This window comes from Capra hircus, chromosome 18 (assembly GCF_001704415.2).
Source record: "Capra hircus breed San Clemente chromosome 18, ASM170441v1, whole genome shotgun sequence".
Taxonomy (NCBI): Eukaryota; Metazoa; Chordata; class Mammalia; order Artiodactyla; family Bovidae; genus Capra; species Capra hircus.
The window spans coordinates 64,794,392-64,816,659 of NC_030825.1; the positions used below are offsets into that span (position 1 = coordinate 64,794,392).

The 22,268-nt window shown below is 59.1% G+C and overlaps 2 protein-coding genes across 4 annotated transcripts; both read left to right on the forward strand.

The window, feature by feature from the left end:
• Positions 145–11,491, forward strand: MBOAT7 (membrane bound O-acyltransferase domain containing 7). Of its 2 annotated transcripts, XM_018063454.1 has the most exons (8): positions 145–440; positions 1,136–1,214; positions 1,314–1,443; positions 1,980–2,106; positions 4,158–4,317; positions 6,085–6,445; positions 8,438–8,614; positions 10,477–11,489. In XM_018063454.1, the coding sequence occupies exons 2-8, from the start codon at positions 1,139–1,141 to the stop codon at positions 10,862–10,864; spliced, it is 1,419 nt and encodes a 472-aa protein (XP_017918943.1). In that variant the 5' UTR covers positions 145–440; positions 1,136–1,138; the 3' UTR covers positions 10,865–11,489. The 2 variants fall into 2 exon arrangements, with proteins under 2 accessions (XP_017918943.1, XP_017918944.1); XM_018063455.1 differs by lacking the exons at positions 145–440; positions 1,136–1,214; positions 1,980–2,106 and having other exon boundaries at positions 1,330–1,443; positions 10,477–11,491.
• On the forward strand, positions 11,439–22,171 carry TMC4 (transmembrane channel like 4). Of its 2 annotated transcripts, none has more exons than XM_018063411.1 (15): positions 11,439–11,827; positions 12,620–12,830; positions 14,546–14,691; positions 15,476–15,708; positions 15,797–15,918; positions 18,324–18,471; positions 18,937–19,104; positions 19,351–19,514; positions 19,765–19,891; positions 20,153–20,250; positions 20,493–20,676; positions 21,066–21,196; positions 21,294–21,449; positions 21,688–21,766; positions 21,864–22,171. In XM_018063411.1, exons 1-15 carry the CDS (start codon positions 11,455–11,457, stop codon positions 21,930–21,932), a joined length of 2,409 nt encoding a protein of 802 aa, XP_017918900.1. In that variant the 5' UTR covers positions 11,439–11,454; the 3' UTR covers positions 21,933–22,171. The 2 variants fall into 2 exon arrangements, with proteins under 2 accessions (XP_017918900.1, XP_017918901.1); XM_018063412.1 differs by having other exon boundaries at positions 11,439–11,809.

The window sequence follows — 22,268 nt, forward strand, 5'->3', positions numbered from 1 at the left end:
CCCGCCTCCAAACCACCCCCGGATTCTGGCCGAAGGAACCGGGAGCGGAGGCCCCGCCTCCCTCTGAAAGCTCAGCTCCAGGCCCCGCCTCTTTCCCGGGTCCCGCGGCGGCCTCGGAGCCCGAAGCTTCTGGCCCCACCCCTTTCCGAGCCGAAGCCCCGCCCTTTGCGTGCTCGCAGCCTGGTAGATCCGAGTCCGGGTCCCGCCGCCGGGTCGTGCTGTCTGCGTCTCGTTCGCGCTCCTTCCCCGCGCAGCCCCGGACGCCGCTGGGCGCTGTGCGCACGACCCTGGGCCGCGCAGCTCTGCAGGCCCCCCGAAAGAGGCTGGGGGGTGCGGGGGCGTGCTGGGCGGGGTAGGCGTGGCCGGACCCACGGTACCCAGCGGGCCAGGACTGCTCGGCCGCCTCCTGCCCTGCGGGCGGCGCAGAACCGCCGGTCCAGGTGGGCCGGGGTGTGGAGGCGCCCAGGAAACCGGGAGGGGTCTGGACAGTGTGGGGTCGCTGCGGATCGGCGGACTGATGGGGTGCGGGGGCGGCGCCGGGAGCCCGGCCGAGCTCCGGGGTGGCATGGTCGAGCTCCCGGGTGGCGTAACCGCCTGTGGCTTTGCCCAAAGCGGATATGAGCCGTGCTTGGTGCGCGCCCCGGGACTCGGGCTGGGACTGGGGAGCGGGCCGGCTCTCCGGCTTCAGACAGGAGAAGGAACCCGAGCTCGGAGAGAGGTGGAGGCTGGAGACCTGGACTCCTCTGAGGCCCCCTCGAAGAACGGCAGGGGTTTAGAGAGCAGTGTTTTTGGAGGCAGTGGGGAGCTCGGGGATAAGAAGAGAGGGGCTGGGTGTTGCTTGATCGTCTACGGAGAAGGGGTCGGCAGGTTTGGGTTCCTGGGTTCTCAGAGGAGAAGCGATCTGGGGGCCTGGATTCTCAAGAGAGGTCCTGGGGGTGACTTCCTCTATCCTCAAAGGAGGAAGGGCCTGGAGGTCAGGATCCCTGTGTTCTCAGAGGAGAGGAGCTGAGGGTAGGATTCCTGGATCTTTGACAACTGGGGATTTAGACGGGGATAGATTCCTAAATCCTCTAAGGAGGAGGGGCTGGCAGCCGGACTCCTGGGTTCTCACTGTGAACGTTTGCGCGTCCCCTAGAACATGTCGCCGGAAGAATGGACATATCTAGTGGTTCTTCTTATCTCCATCCCCATCGGCTTCCTCTTTAAGAAAGCTGGTGAGTCAGGTTCCCTCCTCAACGGAAAGTAAGGGGGGGTGGGCAGAACGGGGGACCCCCTGGAAAGTTCTACGCTGATGCTGTGCCTTCTCCCCGCAGGACCTGGGCTGAAGAGATGGGGGGCAGCAGCCGTGGGCCTGGGGCTCACCTTGTTCACCTGTGGCCCCCACACTTTGCATTCCCTGGTCACCATCCTTGGGACCTGGGCGCTCATTCAGGCCCAGCCCTGGTGAGGATTTGGTGGGAGGAGGAGGGGGAGGAGGAGGGGGAGCACGGAGCAGGTGGAGGATGCAACCTCTTTCCTCTTGGGGTCTTTCTCTGTTTCCGCGTCAGCCTCTGGATGTCTCTTGTGTGCCTCGAGATTCTCTGTGTCACGTGTTTGGTCTGTCTCTCCTCCTCTCCTGCCTTTTCCTGGGTCTCGTCCCTGTGTGTCTGTCCTGGCCCTTGACGTCCATGTCATGGATTCAGGAGAGAGGAGGGCGTTACTGGGCTGCTGGCCTCTCTTTCTCCCTCGCCTCTCCCCCTCCCTCCCAGAAGCAAATGGAGGCATGAAGGGTCTTCACCCTGCAGCCCCTCTCTTCATCTCCTCCTTGTTCTCTGTTGCTGTGCGTTTTTGTGCAGCTCTTTCAGTCGTGTTCATCCCGTACACCCACCTCCCCATCTCTGAAGGTGAGCGGTGGGGGATGGGATCTGCAGCTGGAATCCAGGGGCGACGGAGGCAAGACCTCCCGCACCCAGCGTGACAGGCCTCCTGTCTTGTCTCAGCTCCTGCCACGCCCTGGCCCTCGCCTGGACCTTCTCCTACCTGCTTTTCTTCCGAGCGCTCAGCCTGCTGGGCCTGCCCACTCCCACGCCCTTCACCAACGCCGTCCAGCTGCTGCTGACACTGAAGGTCAGGCTCCCCCCACACCCCCAGCCCTCCCCGGGTGCCCGTGAACCAGCCCAGCTTTACCTTCTCCTCCCTGGGGAGGCAGAGGAGGCGGGTCGGTCTCTCCCACTCACTCCGCCGAAGGCAGGATTTCACCTCTCAGCTCTTCCCCGGGGTAAAAAGGTACCCAAAGCTATATAACTGTGGGTGTCAGTGGGTGGCTGGGCTAAAGTGCATCTTTGTAGCAAGCCACGTTACAAAAGAAAAAAAAAAAAACCCAGCTCTGGGCAGAGAGTACTGAGCTGAGGGCACAAAAGCAGGACACCCCGTCTGGCTTCCCACGACCTGGGAAGATGGGAGAAAACAGGTCTGCAGGCCCTGCCGCAGAAGGAAAGGTCTCGCATTGCTACCTTTCAGGGAATGGAAGGGTCAGGCGGCAGTGGCGGGCAGGGCTTGCCCAGCATCCTGTGTTCCCGGGCGGGAGCTGAAGAGTGGGCAGGAGTGGGTTAGGAGTTGGAGGAAACCAGAGCCTCTCGGGACACAGGGAGCAGCGGGCTTGGAGGGGGGCCGGCCGCATGCCGCCAGCTGTGTGCTAGCCACATGGACTGTCCCTCAAAGGGAGACCGCAGCGCAGGCCAAGCTGTGCAGGGCCTGGCTCGCCCCAGTGCGGAGTTTGGACTTCTTCCTGTGGGGGCCCAAGAGCCACTGCAAGAGGTTTTTCTGAAAACCTGTGACCAGGTTTACAGGTTTAAAAATACTTCCTCCAGGTGCTGAGGGAACTGCAGCAGGAAGGGTAAGGGGAGCTGACGGGGGACTCCTTTATCTAAGTCCAACTGACAAACTGAAGGCTTGAGGCAGGGCTGGGGCTGCTTATCAGGGCCCCACCAGGAGGCCTGGCACGTAGGAGAACCTGGAGCGCGTTTTTGTTGATGTTTACCTCGACCAAGGCGGGATGAGGAAGGCTTCTGGGCCCAAGGGGACGAGAGGAGGGGAGCCCAGAAGGAAAAGGACTTGGGTAGATTTGAGGAGGTTGGTCAAGGGTCACGGCCAGGCCCCAGGCGGTCTTATCAATAGAGGGATTAAAAATACAGGAATACAAACGCAAGGTTCACTCCTGCCTGCCTCCACCATCTGGCAACTGAACCCTGGCTGGAGCTGGAAGACACAGACCTGTGGGTGTCGGGCCAGCCTGGGGTGTGTGTGCAGAAGGGTAGAGAGCAGGCTGGGGGCCTAGGGTAAACATACTCAGCCCAGTGGTGGAGGCAAAGCGAAAGGGACAGGCCCAGAGACCTCAGGGACGTGACCTGGGGAGCGAGGAAGGTTTCCAGTCTAAGCAGCTCATTTGGATGCTGATGGCATTTGATGGGACTTCCCTGCTGGTAAAGAATCCGCCTGCAATGCAGGAGACCTGGGTTCAATCCCTGGGTTGGGAAGATCCCCTGGGGAAGGGAAAGGCTACCCACTCCAGTATTCTGGCCTGGAGAATCCCAAAGACTGGCATTTGATGAGGGGAGAGACCAGATGAACACCCACTTCGGGGAATGGCTAAAACTGTTTTCCACTTGGGATGTGTTAAATTCGAGGTGCCCGGAAGTCATCCATCCATGTATTAATGAGAAGAGGCAGCTGCTTTTTCTTTTTTTTTTTTAATTTATTTTGTCCATGCCGCACGGCTTGTGGGATCTCAGTTTGCCAACCAAGCATCATCAAACCCGGGCCCCGGTAGGGAAAGCACCAAGTCCTAACCTCTGGACCACCGGGGAATTCCCTAGAGGCAGCTTGATGGACAAGCCTGGGGCTTGGAGAAGTCCCACCAGGGCACAGCATGGGTGGTACCTAAAGCTGTGAACGGCAGGGGAACACGGAAAGATGGAACTTAGAGAGAAAAAGACCAAGGGGCCTAGGAGGGAGCCCTTACCCGTGGTCAGATGCTCAGAGCTGCCCAAGGAGCAGCGCCTTGGCACCCAGCCCCACAGGACCTCCCGGCCCTTGGCCGCCCAGGGCGGTCGTGAACCGGAGGTGGGTGTGAGGAGGCCGGGGTCTGAGCTGTCCTCCCGCACGCCCCTTCCTCCCAGCTGGTGAGTCTGGCCAGTGAAGTTCAGGACCTGCACGTGGCCCAGAGGAAGGAAATGGCCTCGGGCTTTAGCAAGGAGCCCCCCTTGGGGTTGCTGCCGGACGTGCCCTCTCTGATGGAGACCCTCAGCTACAGCTACTGCTACGTGGGAATCATGACAGGTGAGCGTGCCCACCCCGGGCCTGCCTCTGCCCAGACTCTGCTGTCTGTTCTGTGTTTCTGCCCCACCCCACCCCTCATTCCAGCCTCTGCTGCTCTGAGGGTGAGCCTCTGAGCCCCAGTCCCTGTCTCCCTCTCCCGCTGGCCCCAGGGCCCCTCCAGAGTAGACACAGATTGTTCTCTGCCTCAGTGACTCTTTGTAGCTTACTGGGAGCACACGGGAGATTAAGGAGAAAGATCGATGTCACCCTAATGTGTCTGCCACCCAGGCCACAAGGATTCACAGCGTATGATCCGACTTTTAGTTTCAGGACATATTTTTCATCACCGTTGACCTCGTAGAAGGTTTTGACTTCTGTAACAACTGTATTGAGCTATAATTACCATATTCACCCACTCACAACCACCTCCAGTTTGCTGGGTTTGAGTCTCTCTACAGAGTTGTGCAGCCTGACTCCCAGGCAATTTCATCACCTCAAAAAGAACCCCTGCAGCCTTTACCATGGTCTCCCAAACCTCCAGCTGCCTCCATTCCCTGAGAGCACTGACTTCCTCTGTGTGTTTGCCTACCCTGAACTTCTATAAATGGAATCATACAGCGTGTGGTCCTCTGTGACATGTGAGACTTTCCGCATTTCTGTTAAAGCCCTCTGCTCGCTCCCCAGGCCAAGCCATCATTTTATCTAAAAAGTGCAGCAGTCCCCTCTTTTCCGTCACTGTCCCTCTGCAGCCCCTCCCTGCTCAGTGGCTGAGGGGTCTCCTGAAAAAGCAAAATAATAATCTAGCCCTTCCCTGGTCGGGGAGCCTACAGTGGTTACCCTAGCACGGAGGAAAACAAACCAGAGTCTTTGGAGAAGGAAATGGCTACCCACTCCAGAATTCTTGCCTGGGAAATCCCACGGACAGAGGAGCCCTGCAGGCTACAGTCCATGGGTTCGCAGAGAGTTAGACGTGACTGAGCGCGCACGCATGCGTGCACAACGTATGCAAACAAGTGGGTGGTTTTACACCAATGGGAAACATGCATATGGTCAGCACCCCATCAAATAATCTTCCCAACACAGCACTAGTCTCTCCTGCTCCCTTCTGGTTGCTGTCTCCCAAGGGTAGCCACTCTGTGGACTTCTAAGAGCATAGGTTAGTGTTGTCTGTTTTGGGGCTTTATGGGAATAGACTCAGATACAGTATGTGTTCCTCTGTGCTGCCTTATTTGCTCAATGGGATGCGAGACGTTGGCTGCACGGGCTTGTACCTGGTTTGTTTTCATGGCTGTGTAGTATTCCTTTGAGTGGATAAACCAGACGTTATCCAAAAAAAAAAAATATATATATATATATATAAAGCCAAACCCAAAGCCCTGGTCAGACCCCACCCGGGGCCTTGCCCCTGCAACCCTCTGATTTCTTCTCACGCCCCTGTCTTCCTCAAGGGACGCGCTGCTGCGCTCCCCGTTCCTGACCCCCGGGCCCCCCTGCCCGCCTCCCTCCAAGTGCGGCCTGTGTGTCTCCATCAAGTGTGCCGGGACCCCCTGGTTCTCAGACTGCTCTGTCAGAGACGCTCCCTGAGTGTCTGTCTGTTCCTCTTTCCCGCCAAGCCCCCTGTCTCCCCCTTTGTCCGCTTTCCCTTGCTCTCCGTTCTCCTCTCTCCCTGGTGCCCCTGGTGCCCCTGGTTCCCCGGTTCCCGGCCCATCTCCCCCGCCCCGGGGCCGGCGCTCTGCCCGGCGCCCCCGCGCGCACCAGCGTCTGACCGCGGCCGCCCTCCCGCCACAGGCCCGTTCTTCCGCTACCGCACCTACCTGGACTGGCTGGAGCAGCCCTTCCCGGGGGCCGTGCCCAGCCTGCGGCCCCTGTTGCGCCGCGCCTGGCCGGCCCCGCTCTTCGGCCTGCTCTTCCTGCTCTCGTCACACCTCTTCCCGCTGGAGGCCGTGCGCGAGGACGCCTTCTACGCCCGCCCGCTGCCCGCCCGCCTCTTCTACATGGTTCCCGTCTTCTTCGCCTTCCGCATGCGCTTCTACGTGGCCTGGATTGCCGCCGAGTGCGGCTGCATTGCCGCTGGCTTCGGGGCCTACCCCGTGGCCGCCAAAGCCCGGGCCGGGGGCGGCCCCACCCTCCAATGCCCACCCCCCAGCAGGTCAGGCGGCGGGAGGGAGGTGTCCCAAGACGCGGCTGGCCCCATCACCGCGGGCTGGCCCTGCCCCTAGCAGGGAGGAGAGCGGGGAGGAGGGGGGCTGGTCTCCCACCTGTTGTCAGCAGTGTCGCTCTTGGCCACCGCAGCCCGCCCTCCCCTGTCCTAGGAAAACTCCTGAAACCTACGGATCGCCCCCTCTTGTGTGCTTGTCACCCCCTGGGGTATGAATTGCTCTCTGTTGCTAGGAAAAGGAAGGTGTATTCTAGCAACCCCCTGCTGCCCCTCTGTTCCCATGGAAGTGTCACCACGGTAACCTGGTTGTTGTTGGTTGCTCAGGATGCCATCCCTGGGCAGTGAGGAGCAGCCCCTTGTTGCTAGGGAAACCATTCCCTAGCAACAGAACTACCCCTTCCTGCCTGTGTTGCTATGGAAACAGCATCCCCTAAACTGCCCCCTTTGCTGGGAGCAAGCAGGCCCTCCCTGTGAGATGTCACCACATAACAGCCTCTGTTTTAAATGACATTCTCTTTATTTATTTTTGGCTGCTGAGCACAGGCTTTCTCTGGTTGGGGCGAGGCGGGGCTACTCTTCGTCTAGGGGGGGCAAGCTTCTCCTTACGGTGGCTTCTCTCGTTGGGGAGCGCAGGCTCAGGAGCTGTTGCCCACAGCCTCAGCTGCTCCAGGGCGTCTGGGGTCTTCCCAGACCAGCGATGGAACCCGAGTCAGCCCCCTGTGTTAGCAGGCGGATCCTTACCCGCCTGGGAAGTCCCAGAAATGGCATTCTCCACCATGCTGGCCTCTGGCCGGGGGGACACCATTCTTAGTAACCGCCAGAAGCCCCAGTAACTGTGGGTTAAGCTTGTTGCTGGTGAAGCTACACCCCTAGCTCCTTCATCATGAGGCAGATCACACGGCTAGTAACCAGGGACTCCCTTGTTGCTAAGGATACGATGCTCCTGTGTTCCTGGGGAGGTGGCACCCTGGCAGTCAGGAGTGGGCCCTCCCTCGGTTCCCTGCAGCCGTCCTCTGGCCTTCAGGCTGGGGCTGGAAAAGCAGCCCCTTGATGTAAACTTTGAATGACTCCTTACTAGGGTTGGGCCGTCCCCTCGTAGTCACAGCAGCCATTCCATTGTGGGGGAAGTGGCGCCCCCCACGCAACATTTCTTCCTTCTGCCAGAGTAACCAAAGGCAAGCCTCCAGTTGCTAGAGGGTATCCCCCAGAATATGTCAGGCAGGAGCTGAAAGCTTTTCTAAACCTTCTGGGCCCTGCTCTTAATGGGAGCCCCGCTTCTGTTATCAGAAGCAGCCAGTGGTTCAGGCAGGTCAGTGATAATCCCCTTCTGCTGGGAGCATTGGCACCAGTGACCCAGGAACCGCTGTATTACTGGAGCTGATCTTTCTAGAACAGTCATATGGACTGATAGCCAGGAAACGCCTTTTCAGGACGCTTTTTTAAAGCATCCTAGGCTTGTCGCTAGGAAATGCCCTTTCCCTAGCAACAGAGACCATCTAGGTGGCAGGCAGGCCTAGAACATCTCCCTAGCAACCACGGACCACCTCGCTGTTAGGGCTGCTGTTTGCCCAGCCAGGGAAGGGTTTAAGGAATTTAGAAAGGACTACTTGGAGGCTTCTCTGGATATGCTGAGCTTGGGTGCTAAGGGATGGCCTTACCCCAACATCTGAGACCATTGGCAGGTCAGGTTGCTAAGGACTCATAGCTTAGCAACTGTATCCCTTGCAGATTTTTCCTGGCTGTTGCAGGCCTCCTTCCCAAGAGAAAGAGAATCCTATTGCTGTGGAATTGTGCACATCCCCCCCCCAAAATGCACCCTCTGGGCTCCCCTCCCCTGTTGCCCTAGCAAATGCCACAGCCAGGGAGCTGTTGCCTGGCCAGACTCCCCTCCTTAGCGTCCGGGGCTGGGACAGGAGCCAGCGTCGGGAGGGGGCCTGGCTGAGCTGCATGTCTGTCCCCCACCCTCGTCCTCCACCCCCCCAGTCCGGAGATGGCAGCTTCCCTGGAGTACGACTATGAGGCCATCCGCAACATCGACTGCTACAACACAGACTTCTGCGTGAGAGTGCGGGAGGGCATGCGGTACTGGAACATGACGGTGCAGTGGTGGCTGGCGCAGTACATATACAAGAGCGCGCCCGCCCGCTCCTACGTGCTCAGGTGAGCCCGCCTGTCGCGGAGGACGGCGTGTAACTACACCTCCCAGCTGCCCCGGCGGCGCCCTGCGGCTCCCCCAAGCGGGCCTCCGCCCCTGAGGGTCATGGGAGCTGTAGTTTCTTGAGCCTCTGGCTGCGGCTCGGATTGCGTTCCCGAGGTAAGCTCGTTCCTCTTTCTTCGGGCCTCCGTTTCTGCTTCTGTAAAGCCGGCCGCGTGGCACAGGCGCAGTGCACCGAGTCCTATGGACTCGATGGCTAGACCTTCTGGAATCGTGACCCTGCCAGTACCTAAGAAACATTAAGCAGTTGGTTGACCTCTGTTCCGTCAACTCTTTTTTCCTCTCTCAAAAAATTACCCTACATGCTTTGCTTTTTCTAGTTTTTTTTTTAATTGAAGTATAGTTGATTTACAACGTTGTATTCGTTTCACATGTAGAGCAAAGTGATTTAGTTATAATATTTTTTTTCTTTTTTTTTTTTTCTTGCTTTTTCCCACTGTGCTTTGCAACCTGCAGGATCTGAACCCACCCCAGCAGTGAAAGGGCAGAGTCCTAACCACTGGACTACCAGGGAGTTCCCGATCCTTTTTTTTTTTTTTTCAGATTATTTTCCCTTATAAGTTATTACAGAGTACTGAGTAGAATTCCCTATACAGTAGCCAATACATTAAGTCCTGGTTGGTTATCTATTTTATATAGTGTATATATGTTAACCCAGAACTCCCAGTTTGTCCCTCCCCATGACCCAGTGTCCCCAACTCTTCAGCGGGGGTAATGCTATTAACCTGTGTCACAGGTTGACCTGAGGAATAAGTGAGATAAAGTGTTAAATGCACTTAATGTGAGCCCTGAGCAGCTTTCATTGTCCTTCACTCACCTGGTAATTCCTGAGTGGAGACTTTCTGTAAAGATAAGATAAACTGACAAATTTAGATCTTGACAAATTTAGGAAGTAGGAAATCTTAAAGATGAAGAGATCTAGGCTCAGCGAGGTCAGGCCACTTGCCGAGCATCCCTCCCTCTTCCCCTCGCTGCCAGGTGAGGTCAGGATGCACCGTAAACAACAGGGAGATTTAGCCTTTTTATGGACATTGCGCCCTCCCCCAGCTACCCCCACACAGCGGTCAGTGTCGTGCTCATCATTGGGTTTTTTGCTGTCGTGTCCGATTCTTTGTCATCCCATGGACTGTGGCACACCAGGCTTCTCTGTCCTTCACAATCTCTTGAAGTTTTCTCAAACCCATATCCGTCGAGTCGGTGATGGCATCCAGCCATCTCGTCCTCTGCCGCCCCTTCTCCTCCTGCCTTCAATCATTCCCAGCATCAGGGTCATATTTGTACTTTAAGCACCCTGACGTGCCAGAGGCAAACCTTGGTGCCCATGGGCAGGAACTCAGACACAACCCTGGCAGAGCCTGCTGTGATTTGTGGGCACCCGGTGGAAGTGGGGGTTGGGGCCTGAATCTGTGGGTCTTCACGGGCTAGCGTTTTTGGAATCAGTAAGAAGGGACCATGGCTGGAGATGTCTGAGTCTTCGCGGGTCAGGAATTATACTCCTAGATCCTCAAATCCTTAGGAAGTGGCAGGGATTTGATTCCTAGGTCCCGAGGGGAGAGTGTTGGGGGGGGTTGCTGAGAAGACAGTAGAGACTCCTGGGTCTGAGGGAGGAGAGGATGGGGGCCTGGACCCCCGGGTCTGAGAGGAGAGGAGGTGTGGGGCCTGGACCCCCGGGTCTGAGGGGGGAGGAGGTGTGGGGCCTGGACCCCCGGGTCTGAGGGGGGAGGGGCCTGGCCCGGTGCCTGCGCGGGGAGGCCGGGGTCTGCACCCCAAGCCCTGATTCGCGCCCCGCGCCCCCCCCCCCCCGCAGGAGTGCGTGGACCATGCTGCTGAGCGCCTACTGGCACGGCCTGCACCCTGGTTACTACCTGAGCTTCCTCACCATCCCGCTGTGCCTGGCAGCCGAGCGCCAGCTGGAGTCGGCCCTGCGCTGGCGCCTGGGCCCCGGGGGCCAGAAGGCCTGGGACTGGGCGCACTGGTTCCTGAAGATGCGGGCCTACGACTACATGTGCATGGGCTTCGTGCTGCTCTCGCTGCGCGACACGCTCCGCTACTGGGCCTCGGTCTACTTCTGCATCCACGTCCTGGCCCTGGCGGCCCTGGGGCTGGGGCTGGCGCTGGGCCGGGGCGGCCCCGGGCGGCGGAAGTCGGGGGCCCCGGCCCCCAGCCCGGCCTCGGGAAAGCTCCGGGAGGAGTGAGCGCTCGCCACACACCGTCTGCCGGTCGATCGGCCCCTCGCTTTGGCCTGGGAATCCCGTGAACCAGGCTGCCGCCGCCCTTCCCAAGAAGAGGCCGGAATTTGGCCCGGGACCTGGAGAGGATTCCCGGCTCTGCGCCCTGCCTGACAGACCAAGGCGGGGGGCGCCTGCCTCCCTGGCTGCCACCACCCTCGTCCCGATGCTCAGTTTTCCCTCCCGTAAAAATCAAGCTAAGTGCCCAGAGAGAATCTCCGTTGTCCCTGCCTGGGCCTGCTGTTCAGAGGGCTGTGTCTCGCGCTGCACTGGGGCTGGTGGGCCACAGGGCTTCTTGGGCGGATGGCCTTGCTTTGGCTGCTCGGTGTGGGGGTTGGAGCCTCAGGGCGGGTCCGGGAGTTGGGTGGGGGGAAGTGGGCGCTTTCTGGCCGCTTTCGCTCCACGTCTTCTCGGTAGACCCGCTCGGAGGGTGACCCTGTTGGAAGGGAGAAGCCGCGGTGCAGACGTCCTGGCCTTCGTGGGTTCCATCTGAGCCAGCCAAGGGTCCCCGCGCTCCTGTAGCCTCCTGTCATCCTCGGGCCTGAGACAGGCTCAGAATGTGTAAATCTCTCCCAATAAAGTGTCACACGGAGACTGTGGGATGTCTGTGGACGGTCAGCCAGGGTGGGGGGACCGCATCCCTCCAGCATTCCGCCGCGAGGTGTCACCGCCCGGGCCTCTGTGGACCTCAGCTCCCAGGAGGCTCCAGCAGCAGCGGCCCTGAAATTTACGGGAAGGAGCGGGCGCTGCCTCCGGCCACCTGGCTGCCAGGTGCGCGCCCGCCTCAGGCCCCGCCCTCGCCCGGGGCGGTCCCGGCTCGGGGGCCCTGGAGACGGAAACGGATCGGCGGCCGGGCCATGGAGGCCTGGGGCTCCGTGGAGGGGCGGCCGGCACCCCGGACGGCCAGAACAGGTCGGGGGCCTGGAGAAGGTCGGGTCCTGTCTGCCTGGCGGGGAGACGGCCTGGGGGAGGCGGAGAACGGGGGCCCCGGGCAGAGGGGACCCAGGGGCCGGGACTTCGAGCTCCCGGGAGGAGTGCGCAGACCCAGAGCCTGGGAGGCGGAAAGCGCTAGAGGCGGGGATGTCTGAGGGCTGGCAGGGGCCAGAGTCACAAACCGAATAAGAGGGGAAGGAAGTCCGGAGCCCAGCCCTCAGCCCGAGGTGGGAGCGGCCACTCTTGGGTGCTTGGAGGGGGGGGGGGGCGGGGAGGGGCGGTGTCTGGGGCTGGAGGTCCAAACTCCCGGGTCTGGGGGGGAAAGCGGGGGTCTGGACCCCCAGGTCTGAGGAGGGAGGTGGGGGTCTGGACCCCCAGGTCTGAGAGGGGAGGAGAGGCTGGGGGCCTGGACCCCCGGATCTGAGGAGGGAGGCGGGGGGCCTGGACCCCCGGGTCTGAGGGATGAGGAGGGGCTGGGGGCCTGGACCCCCGGGTCTGAGGGGGTAGGCGGGGGGCCTGGACCCCCGGGTCTGAGAGGGGCTGGGGGCCTGGACCCCTGGGTCTGAGGGGGGAGGAGGGGCTGGGGGCCTGGACCCCCGGGTCTGAGGGGGTAGGCGGGGGGCCTGGACCCCCGGGTCTGAAGGGGGAGGGGCTGGAGGCCTGGACCACGCCCCCCCCTCCGGTCTGACGGAGGAGGGGCGGGGATCTGCACTTCCGGGCCCGGACCCCCGGGGGGAGCGGGGCGGGTGCCTGGGTCCCGAGCCCATCCAGCGCCCCGTCCCTGCGCAGGCCCGTCGCTGTCCTCTGTGCTGAATGAGCTGCCCAGCGCTGCCACCCTTCGGTACCGAGGCCCTGGGGTGCTGCCCTGGGGGGCTGAGGATGCTGAGGACGAGGCATGGAGGAGCATGCAGACCTCCGCAGATGCCGCACATGAGGAGCAGCCGGGGCCCGGCGCCTCCCGGGAACTGCCGTGGCCCATGGCGGCCAGGCGGGCACACAGGTGAGGCCCCCGCCAGGCCCGGCCTCCTCGCCGCCGGCTGGCCGCTCCGCCCCCGTCTCTGGCCGCCCGTCTGCCCCTGCCCCTCTCCCAGCCGCCCCTCTGGGTTTCCTTGCCTCCCGTCAGTGTTGGCGCTTCTCAGGCTCCAAGGAGTCCCGTCTGCAGGAGTCCTGGTGCTCTCTCTCTCCCAGCTTCCGTGTCGTCTGTTGTTCCTCCCTCCAAGCCTGACTGCCTCTGTTTGAAATCTGTCCTTCACTTGTTTTCTTTCTCTCTGAGCTTTATGTCGGCCTCTGCCTCCCACCACTGTTATGTCTTTCTTTCCCCTGTCCTGCTACATAATTTGCAGGACGCAGTGAAAGCTGGGTCTCTTGTTCAACAGTTACTATGCATATGGCTCAGCAGTAAAAGTAAGCCGGAGGCCCTTCCGAGAACAGGGCCCTGGGCGCTCTTCAGGTGACCCTTGACACTGACCCTTGCTCCTTATATAATCTGGACACTAGTCCCGAGGTGTGGGGAGGTTCCCTCATGCCAGGCAATGCTCTGACTCCGGCTGGGTGTCCAACAACGCAGCTCAGCTGTAACACTCTCTACCTGGAGATACAACCTCATTCACATAAAAAAGACACGGTTATCACTCTCACCACTTAGGAAATTCTAGGCTTTAGGAGCCCTGTGCTAACAAGAGGAAGACCAAATAATATAGTTCTTTTTATTTTATCTTCTCTTAACCACTGGACCTCCAGGGAAGTCCTCGCGCCCGCTGCTTTATTCAATACAGTTGACAGATAGCATCTGATAAGTGTGAGGTGTACAGCGTCACACATGCCCTTATATGTTGCAAAATGATCACCACAGTCGTGCTAACATCTCCACCATGTCACATAATTGCTGTTTGTTTTTCTGTTGTGAGAACACTTACTCTGTGGGCAACCTTCAAGTATACAGTGCCGAACTGTGAGCTGTGATCACCGAGCTCTACTTTAGAGTCCCAGAATTCATTCATCTTCTAACTGGAAGTTTGTCCTCCTTGACCAACATCAGCATTTACCTACTCTACCCCCTGATTACCACCATCCTCCTGTCTTGTGAGTTCAGTTTTTTATTTCACTTCATTTCATTTTTTGACTGTTCCGTGCAGCTTGTGGGATTTTTAGTTCCCCGACCGGGGATTGAACCTCCGCCCTCAGCAGTGAGAGCACAAAGTCCTAACCACTGCACTACCAGGGAACTTTCAGTTCAGTTCTTTTAGGTTCCACGTGGGATATCATACACTATGAAATGTTTCTTATTATAAGTCACAGTATCACACCTACCTTTTTTTTTTAATTTTATGCTGATATTTGCCGACAGAAAAGTGCATGAGGCATCATGCAGAGGCTTACAGACTTTTCCCAAAGCGAGGATCCAGATGACTTCCACCTGGGGCACCCCCCATCTCCTTCCCAGACTTCTGCAGAGGATCGCTTCCTTGCTTCTCTTCACAGCTTCGCCATCTCTGTGTGCATCCCTGAACACTTTGTGCTTGCTCTGGGTCTCTCTGAATCGACCCCTGCAGTCTGTTTCCCGTCTTAGGTTTAGCGTAGGCGTGTTCCTTTTTATTGCTACGGAGCACGCCCAGTTAGGGACGCCCGGCGGCTGGGTTGCCTCCACCTGTCGGTGGTCTCCATTCGGGGCGGCCGCGTCGCTACGGTTCTGTTTCTGACTCTGTTCCCCCCCAGAGAGAGGCTTGCCAGGGACCGAGTGGCCCAGGGCGCAGGGGCCACAGGGGCCCAATGGACTCGGCTGATTCGGAGGTCCAAGGAGAAGGTGCGGGAAGGCCTGCGTTCCCTGCAGCCCTGGGCGTGGACGCTGAAGAGGATTGGGGGTACGGGGGATGGGGTTTGGGCTGGCGACTTGGGGCAGAACTGGACTCCTGGCCTGAGAGAGGAGGGGCTGGGGGCCTGGACCTCTGGGTCCGAGGGAGGAGGATCTGAGGTCTGGAAACCTGGGTCCCAGGGAGGTGAGGCTAGGCCCCCGGGTCTGGGGAGGAGGTGTGGGGTCTGGACCCCTGGGTTTGAGGGAGGTGGGGCTGGGCCCCTGGGTCTGGGGAGGAGGTGTGGGGTCTGGACCCCCGGGTCCGAGGGAGGCGGGGCTGGACCCCCGAGTCTGGGGAGGTGTGGGGTCTGGATCCTCGGATCTGAGGATGAGGTGTGGGGTCTGGACCTCCGAGTCCGAGGGAGGTGGGCCGGGACCCCAGGTCTGGGAAGGAGGTGTGGGGGCTGGACCCCTGGGTCTGGGGAAGAGGTGTGGGGGCTGGATCCCCGGCTCTGGGGAGGAGGTGTGGGGTCTGGACCCCCGGGTCCGAGGGAGGCGGGGCTGGATCCCCGGGTCTGGGGAGGAGGTGTGGGGCTGGGACCCCGGGTCTGGGGAGGAGGTGTGGGGCTGGGCCCCCGGGTCTGGGGAGGAGGTGTGGGGTCTGGACCCCTGGGTCTGAGGGAGGCGGGGCTGGGCCCCCAGGTCTGGGGAGGAGGTGTGGGGCTGGGACCCCGGGTCTGGGGAGGAGGTGTGGGGCTGGGCCCCCGGGTCTGGGGAGGAGGTGTGGGGTCCGAGGCCGGCGGGCCAGGACCGCATGGGAGCCGAGCCCGCGGCCTCTCTGCTGCCCCCTGCAGGACAGTTTGGCGCCGGCACCGAGTCCTACTTCTCGCTGCTGCGTTTCCTGCTGCTGCTCAACGTGCTGGCCTCGGTGCTGACGGCCTGCATGGTTCTGCTGCCCACCTGGTTGGAGGGGACTCCCCCGGGTCCCCCTGCCCCGAACGCCTCCTCGCCCTGCGGCTCCTACAACCCCGGCTCCCACGGCCTGGTCACCTTCGCTACTGAGCTTTTCAACCTGCTCTCTGGAGAGGTGCGTGCCTGGGTCCCGGGATCCTCAGGGCCCCCCGACCCTGGTGGCCCGCTCCCTGAGCCCCCTTGTCCTGCCTTTCCTTCCGCAGGGTTTTCTAGAATGGTCTCCTCTCTTCTACGGGTTCTACCCGCCCCGCCCACGCCTGACCATCACCTACCTCTGCGCTGCCTTCGCCATTGGCCTCCTCTACCTGCTGCTCATCCTCCACCGGTCAGCGACACCCCTGCACCCAGAGCCCCTGGACCGTGGCGGGGAGGAGCGGTGGGGGGAGTGCCCTCCTGCATAGGCCTGCGTCTCGCTCCGCTGCGGGGTCCCTTTCTCTCTCCTTGAATTGCAATCGGATTTTAAAATGCTTCATGACTGGCTCCAGGCCGAGGATGAAGACAGATGTCTCCCTCCTGTGACTTAGTCTAGTCGGGAGGGAAAGATATGAAACAAACAAGGAAATTAATTGCATCTTTTCTGGAGGGGAGAGTGGCTGAATAGGAAATAAACAGGGGTGATTCATTCACTCAGGGATAGATATTAACTGAGCAGATACTATGTGTCAAGCATTGTTCTAGGCATGTGGCAAAATAGAGCAAAAAAAAAAAATCCAACAGAGTCTGGTTGGTCCAGGTGGAGCTGACATTTTAACAGGAGAGACAAGTAACGAGCAATAGACCATAACGAGTGGGTGGACTGTATGGCATGTTAGAGGGTGATGGTCCACTGCCCCGCCTCCGACCACCATCACCTGTATCAACACTATAGCTTGCTTTTGGCCCATTTTGTTCTTTATATAAAGGGAGACCCTATATATGTTGAGACTAAAGCCCACGAGACTCCCTAATAATTGGAAGAGGGATGTGGTGAATGATAGAAGTTGGGAACGACTCTAGGTGTTGGGACTTCCCTGGCCGTCCAGTGGTTAAGGCTCTGCCTTCCACTGTAGGGCCGCAGGTTCAACCCCTCGTCAGGGAGCTAAGGTCCTGTATGCCGCAGGGTGCAGCCAAAAATTAAACAAAATAATGACCAATGGCTCCAAAACAAACAAGAAAAGAATGACATTGAGATGGGGAGGGCTGTAGAAAGAGCAGGCTTTGGGCAGGGAATATCCAGGGTGCAGTTTTGGATCAGTAGATTATGAGGGAATATTGAGTAGGCATTTGCATGTGTGGGGGCTGGGCAAAAGGCCACAGGTGGAAGCAAGGAGGGCAGGTGGGTGCACTTGGGGGTTGATGGGGGCTGGCACCGGGGGTGGTGGAGGAGGAGTCTGCACTGAAGTTAAAAATCTGAGACTCACCAGCACTCAGGCAAGCCTGCAAGACTCCCAAAGGAAGGGACTAGGGTCAAGAAAGAAACACGACTTAGAGAGAGAGAGAGAGTGAGTGTGTGCTGGGGTCCAGGGACACCAGAGGGGGTACAGCTTATAGTCAAGTAGGGGAGATAAATTTCGAGACTGACTTAAATAAACAAGCCAGTCAGCATTTGCCGTTTGGGAGCTGGTACTACATAAAAAACAAATGAGAGGATTTGACAGACCAGGGATCAGCAAATTTTTTGTTTTGCTGGTAAAAGGGGGAATGCCAGGTGGGAGGCAGTGGCATCTGTGCGGGTCACGTGGTCTCCGTCTCAACTACAGTCTGCTGGGCAAAGCGGCTGTGGCAGCGGGCGAGCGAGTGGGCGTGGCTGTGCGCCAGTAAAACTTCATTGACAAAAAACAAGACTTGGTCTCAGGGCCATGGTTTGCCGGCCCTCTTTGATACAAAATAACTCGTGGGGACCGTCTTTACGTGGAGTGGCCAGTAGAGGGCTCTCTGAGGAGGTGACCTCTGGGCTGGAAAGGTGGCAGGGAGGCAGCCAGGTGAACAGAGAAGACTCAGGCACTTGAGACAGGGTAGGCAGAGGCTGTGGAGTAGGTTCTAAGCGGGAATGCCACGGATCCTCGTAAAAGGAAGGTTCGAGGGGCTCGCGAGCGGGGGCCGGGCGAGAGGGCACAGGTGGAAGCAAGGAGGGCAGGTGGGTGCGCACGGGGGTGATGGGGGCTGGCACCGGGGGTGGTGAAGGTGGACGTGGAGTCTTTCTGTCCCTTTAGTTTTCTGTTTTAGTCCTTTTCTCAGGCTTTCCAGCCCCTCCCTAGGTCTTTGTCCCGTCTCTCTACCTGCTCCTCCTGCCTCTGGGCCTCTCCTCTGAACCCAGCTTTCCCCATCTCCTTTTCTCTTACTGAGTCTTTGTCCCCCGTTCTTGCAACCTCTGCCACTTTGGGGTCTCAGTCTCCCCTCTGAATCTCTCTCCAGAGCCTCTGTTTCCTTCTCAGAAGAGCTGGCCTTCTCTCTTAGGTGTCTGTCTCTCCTTTTGGGGGTCTGTCCTCCAGGGCCTCTGTCCCTCCTCAGGAGAGCTGGCCTCTCCTAGGTGTCTGTCCCTCCTTTCCGGGGTCGGTCCTCCAGGTCTGTTTCTGAATCTCGTTAGTCTTTGGCATCAGTGTTTGGATGTGTCTCCATCAGGTAGCATTTCTCCAAGTGCCCTGTGTCTCAGCGTTCATTTTCCCTATTTGCCCCCTAAGATGGGAGGGGTGTCCCCCTGCTCACAGATGTCTTGCCTACACTCCATCTCCCGGTTCTCCCCTCTCTTAGCTCGGTGTCTGGGCTGAAGCAGACGTTGTTGGCTGAATCAGAGGCCCTGACCCGCTACAGCCACCGCGTGTTCTCCGCCTGGAACTTTGGACTCAGCGGGGAGGTCCACGTGAGACTCCGCCAGCGCCTGATCCTATATGAGTTGCAGGTCCGCTTAGCGGTGGGGCCCTGCGAGCACGGGGCACCCGAAGGGGCGGGGTTGAGAGAATGGGCGGGGCCTGGGCCAGGAACGGGGCCTCCAGAAAGATGCTGGGCGGAGCTTTCTTCTTAGGAGGCAGGCCTTGAGGGAAAAGGGCTGAAGGCAGCTACAGGTATGCCTGACGTCAGGGGTACAGGAAAGAGCTAGCTCAGTTCACAGTTAGGAGCAGGGCGTGGCCAGAAAAGGCTTGGTAGAGTGAAGTGCTGGGCGGGCCCTAGGAGGAGCTTGATGTGTTGGGTGGGGCCTTGAAAGGGCGGAGTCAGTTTTAAATTGTCAATCCGGAGGGTCTTGGATGGGCTGGTCAGGACTATAGATGTTCTTAGGGAGCCGATGCAACATCAGTTCCCGTTGAGCGTGGACCCCAGGCTGGACCTGGGGCAGTGGAACACAAGTGGACGTCTCTTCCGGCCTTAGGTGGAGCTGGAGGAAGCGCGAGTGCGGCGCAAGGCTGCGGTGCGGACCGTGGGCCAACAAGCCAGGCTGTGGTCGGTGCGCCTGCTGGTCAACCTGGTGGTGCTGGCGCTCCTGGGGGCAGCCTTCTACGGCGTCTACTGGGCTACCGAGACCACTGTGGGGCTGCAGGTGTGCAGGGCCCTGGGGGAGGAAAGGCCCTGGGACCTACCTTTCCAAGGGTGGAGGAGACTGAAGCCTGATTCTTGGAATCTCAGAGAGGAAGGATTGGGGTCCGTGTGTTGTTGGTGGTGGTGGTTATGATTGGACCGTGGACTTTCAGGGTGCTGAAGGAAGAAGAGGCTGGGGGAGGATAATGGTAAGCATGGCCCCTGCAGGACCGCAGAGTCTCTTCTCTTGGTCCACCCTCCCTTCTAGAACAAGCCTCTTATCCAGCGGACGCCAGTACTGAAGCTCGTGGTCGATTACCTTCCGTCCATCTTCATCTCCGTGGCCAATTTCGTGCTGCCCCCTGTGTTCAAGCTCATTGCCCCCCTGGAGGGCTACACCAGGAGTCGCCAGATCGTATTTATCCTACTCAGGTTCTGGACTCCTGGCGTGGGCTGGGTCTGGCCAAGGGACATTGGTTCTACCAAATAAGAGACTGACATCGTCAAGATATGGGATCCGGTGGGATCTGGATTCAGATCCCGACTCCTCTTGTCACTGAGCCCCAGTTTTCTTCATCTGTGAAGTGGGGAGAACTGTGAGCACGCTCCACACAGGAGAATCCGGGCACACGGTGGGCGCTCCATCAGTGTTGATGCCCTTTTTCTCTTTTCCACTTGCCAGGACAGTGTCTCTCCGCCTGGTCTCTCTGCTGGTCCTGCTCGTCTCTCTCTGGAGTAAGATCACTTGCGGGGGCGATGCGGAGGATAATAAGTGCAAAACCTGTGGCTATAATTACCAAGAACTTCCGGTGAGGATGCGGGACTCCTGGGGTCCTTGAAGGAAAGGAAGAGCCCGGTGGGTTCCAGATTCTTGGTTTGGGAGGAAAGAGGAGCTTGCGGTGCTAGAATACCTTCCCCATGAGGACAGGGGTATGGATATTTAAAAAGAAGAAAGACCCCGCCCCCCCAGATAAAGTATTGATAGAGTCTCATACTTTTGCAATTTGGAGATTCAGCTGTTTGGGTCTACAGGGTCCTGAGGTCTTTCTGACCTGTTCTTCCTCCCTCAGTGCTGGGAGACCCGCCTGGGACAGGAGATGTACAAACTCCTGCTATTTGATCTGCTAACCGGCCTGGCAGTCATCCTGCTCATCCAGTTTCCTCGGAAGTGCGAATCCCTCCCCTTGCTGTGGCCCCGCCCCTGCCCTAGGCCCGCAGACCACGCCCCCTACAGCCACGATTATTCACTCCACTCAAGCCCCGCCCCCTAGGCACACACCCCCGCCGGGCCTGGGAAGTTTCGCCCCGCCTCCAGATGGGCTCCCTTCCGATTGGTGGGTGGGACGGTGAAGGCGGGGAAACCCGTGGCCGGCCCGCCTCTGATTGGGCCGGTCTCACCCTGCCCCTCAGGCTGCTCTGTGGCCTCTGTCCCGGGGCGCTGGGCCGTTTCGCGAGGACCCAGGAGTTCCAGGTGCCTGACGAAGTGCTGGGGCTCATCTACGCACAGACGGTGGTCTGGGTGGGGAGTTTTTTCTGCCCTTTACTGCCTTTGCTCAACACGGTGAAGTTCCTGTTGCTTTTCTACTTGAAGAAGGTGAGCGGTGGGGAGCAGCCTTGGGTCTGAGGCGGGGAGGTACTGGGGCTTGGGTTTCTGGATTCTGGGAGAAGAGAGTACTTAAGGATGTGACTCCCGAATCCTGGTGAGGGAGGATGCCGGGGTCCCGGACTACAAGATTCTGATAGAGCACAGGTCTGGAGGACAGATCCCTGGATGTGAGAGGAAGGGTCCAGGGCATCCCAATTGTTAGGTATGAGGGAAGTGGGGGACGGACCTGGACTCTTGTCTGATGGTGGAAAAGAACTGGGGTTCCTGGCTCCTGATTGAGGAGAGGGGGCCAGGGAATAGGGCTCCTGGATGGTGGAGAAGGAGAGTCTGGGGCTCAGATTCCTGTGTCTCATATTCCCCTCATCCCCTCCTGCCAGATCACCCTCTTCTCCACCTGCTCCCCGGCCTCCCGCACCTTTCGAGCCTCCACTGTGAATTTCTTTTTCCCCTTGGTCCTTCTCCTGGGTCTGGCCATCTCCGCCGTTCCTGTGCTTTACAGCATCTTCCTGTAAGTGTGGGAGGTACCGGCCTCTCCCACCCTCCACCCTCCTGTCCAGGGTTCTGACTTTGGGCCATCCTTGACCTCTGCCTGTCTCTGACTCCAGGATCCCGCCTTCCAAGCTGTGTGGTCCATTCCGGGGTCAGTCGTCCATCTGGGTGGCGATCCCCGAGTCTATCTGCAAACTGCCTCAGACGGCCCAGAATTTTCTCTTCTTCCTGGGTACCCAGGCTTTTGCTGTGCCCCTTCTGCTGATCTCCAGGTGAGGGCGCTAGACTCCTGGGTCTGATTCTGAATGTCTGACCTGGGGTCCCGCTGCCTGCTTCCGAGAGAGAAGGGGGTTGGGGCCCAAACTCTTGGGTCTGCGGGAAGGACGGGGCTGGGATGCTTCGACTCCTTGAGTCTGAAGGAGGAGGTCCAGACCCCTGCTTTCTAAAAAGCCCTACGTGGAAGATATTCTGAGAACGTTTGCGGAGTGGCTTCCACTTTATCTCCGCTAGCATCCTGATGGCGTATACAGTGGCCCTGGCTAACTCATATGGACGCCTCATCTCTGAACTCAAACGCCAGATACAGACGGTGAGCCAGGCCTGGCCCCTGGGAAGGGGTCCTGGAGAGTATGAAAAAGAACACAGGGGAGAGATGTGTCTCACCTCCCCTTCTACCTTTCCCTCAGGAGGCGCAGAATAAAGTCTTCCTGGCACAGCGCGCTGTGGCGCTGAGCTCGGCCGACAGAACTCTTTGACCTCTCCAGCCTGGCTTAGGGTGACGTCCCACTTCCAGCCCCAGACCTGCTCCCAGATCCTTTTTGAGCTTTGTCAACATCATTTGGAAAATTAGTGAACTGGGGAAGACCCCGCGCTTTTCCAGCCCCGGGATTCCCTGCTGAGGCCCCGACCCTCCAGTGAACCTCTTTCTAGTACTGTATCAATGAATCTAGTACTGTGTCAATAAACACAGCGGAGGCCGCTGAGTGCTTTTTAATCTCCGGTCCAGAAGCTGGGGCAAGCCTTCACAGGACATAAACCAATCAAGTGTGTGGCTCTGAGGGCGTGGCGGGCTCTGAGAGCGTGGCGGGCTC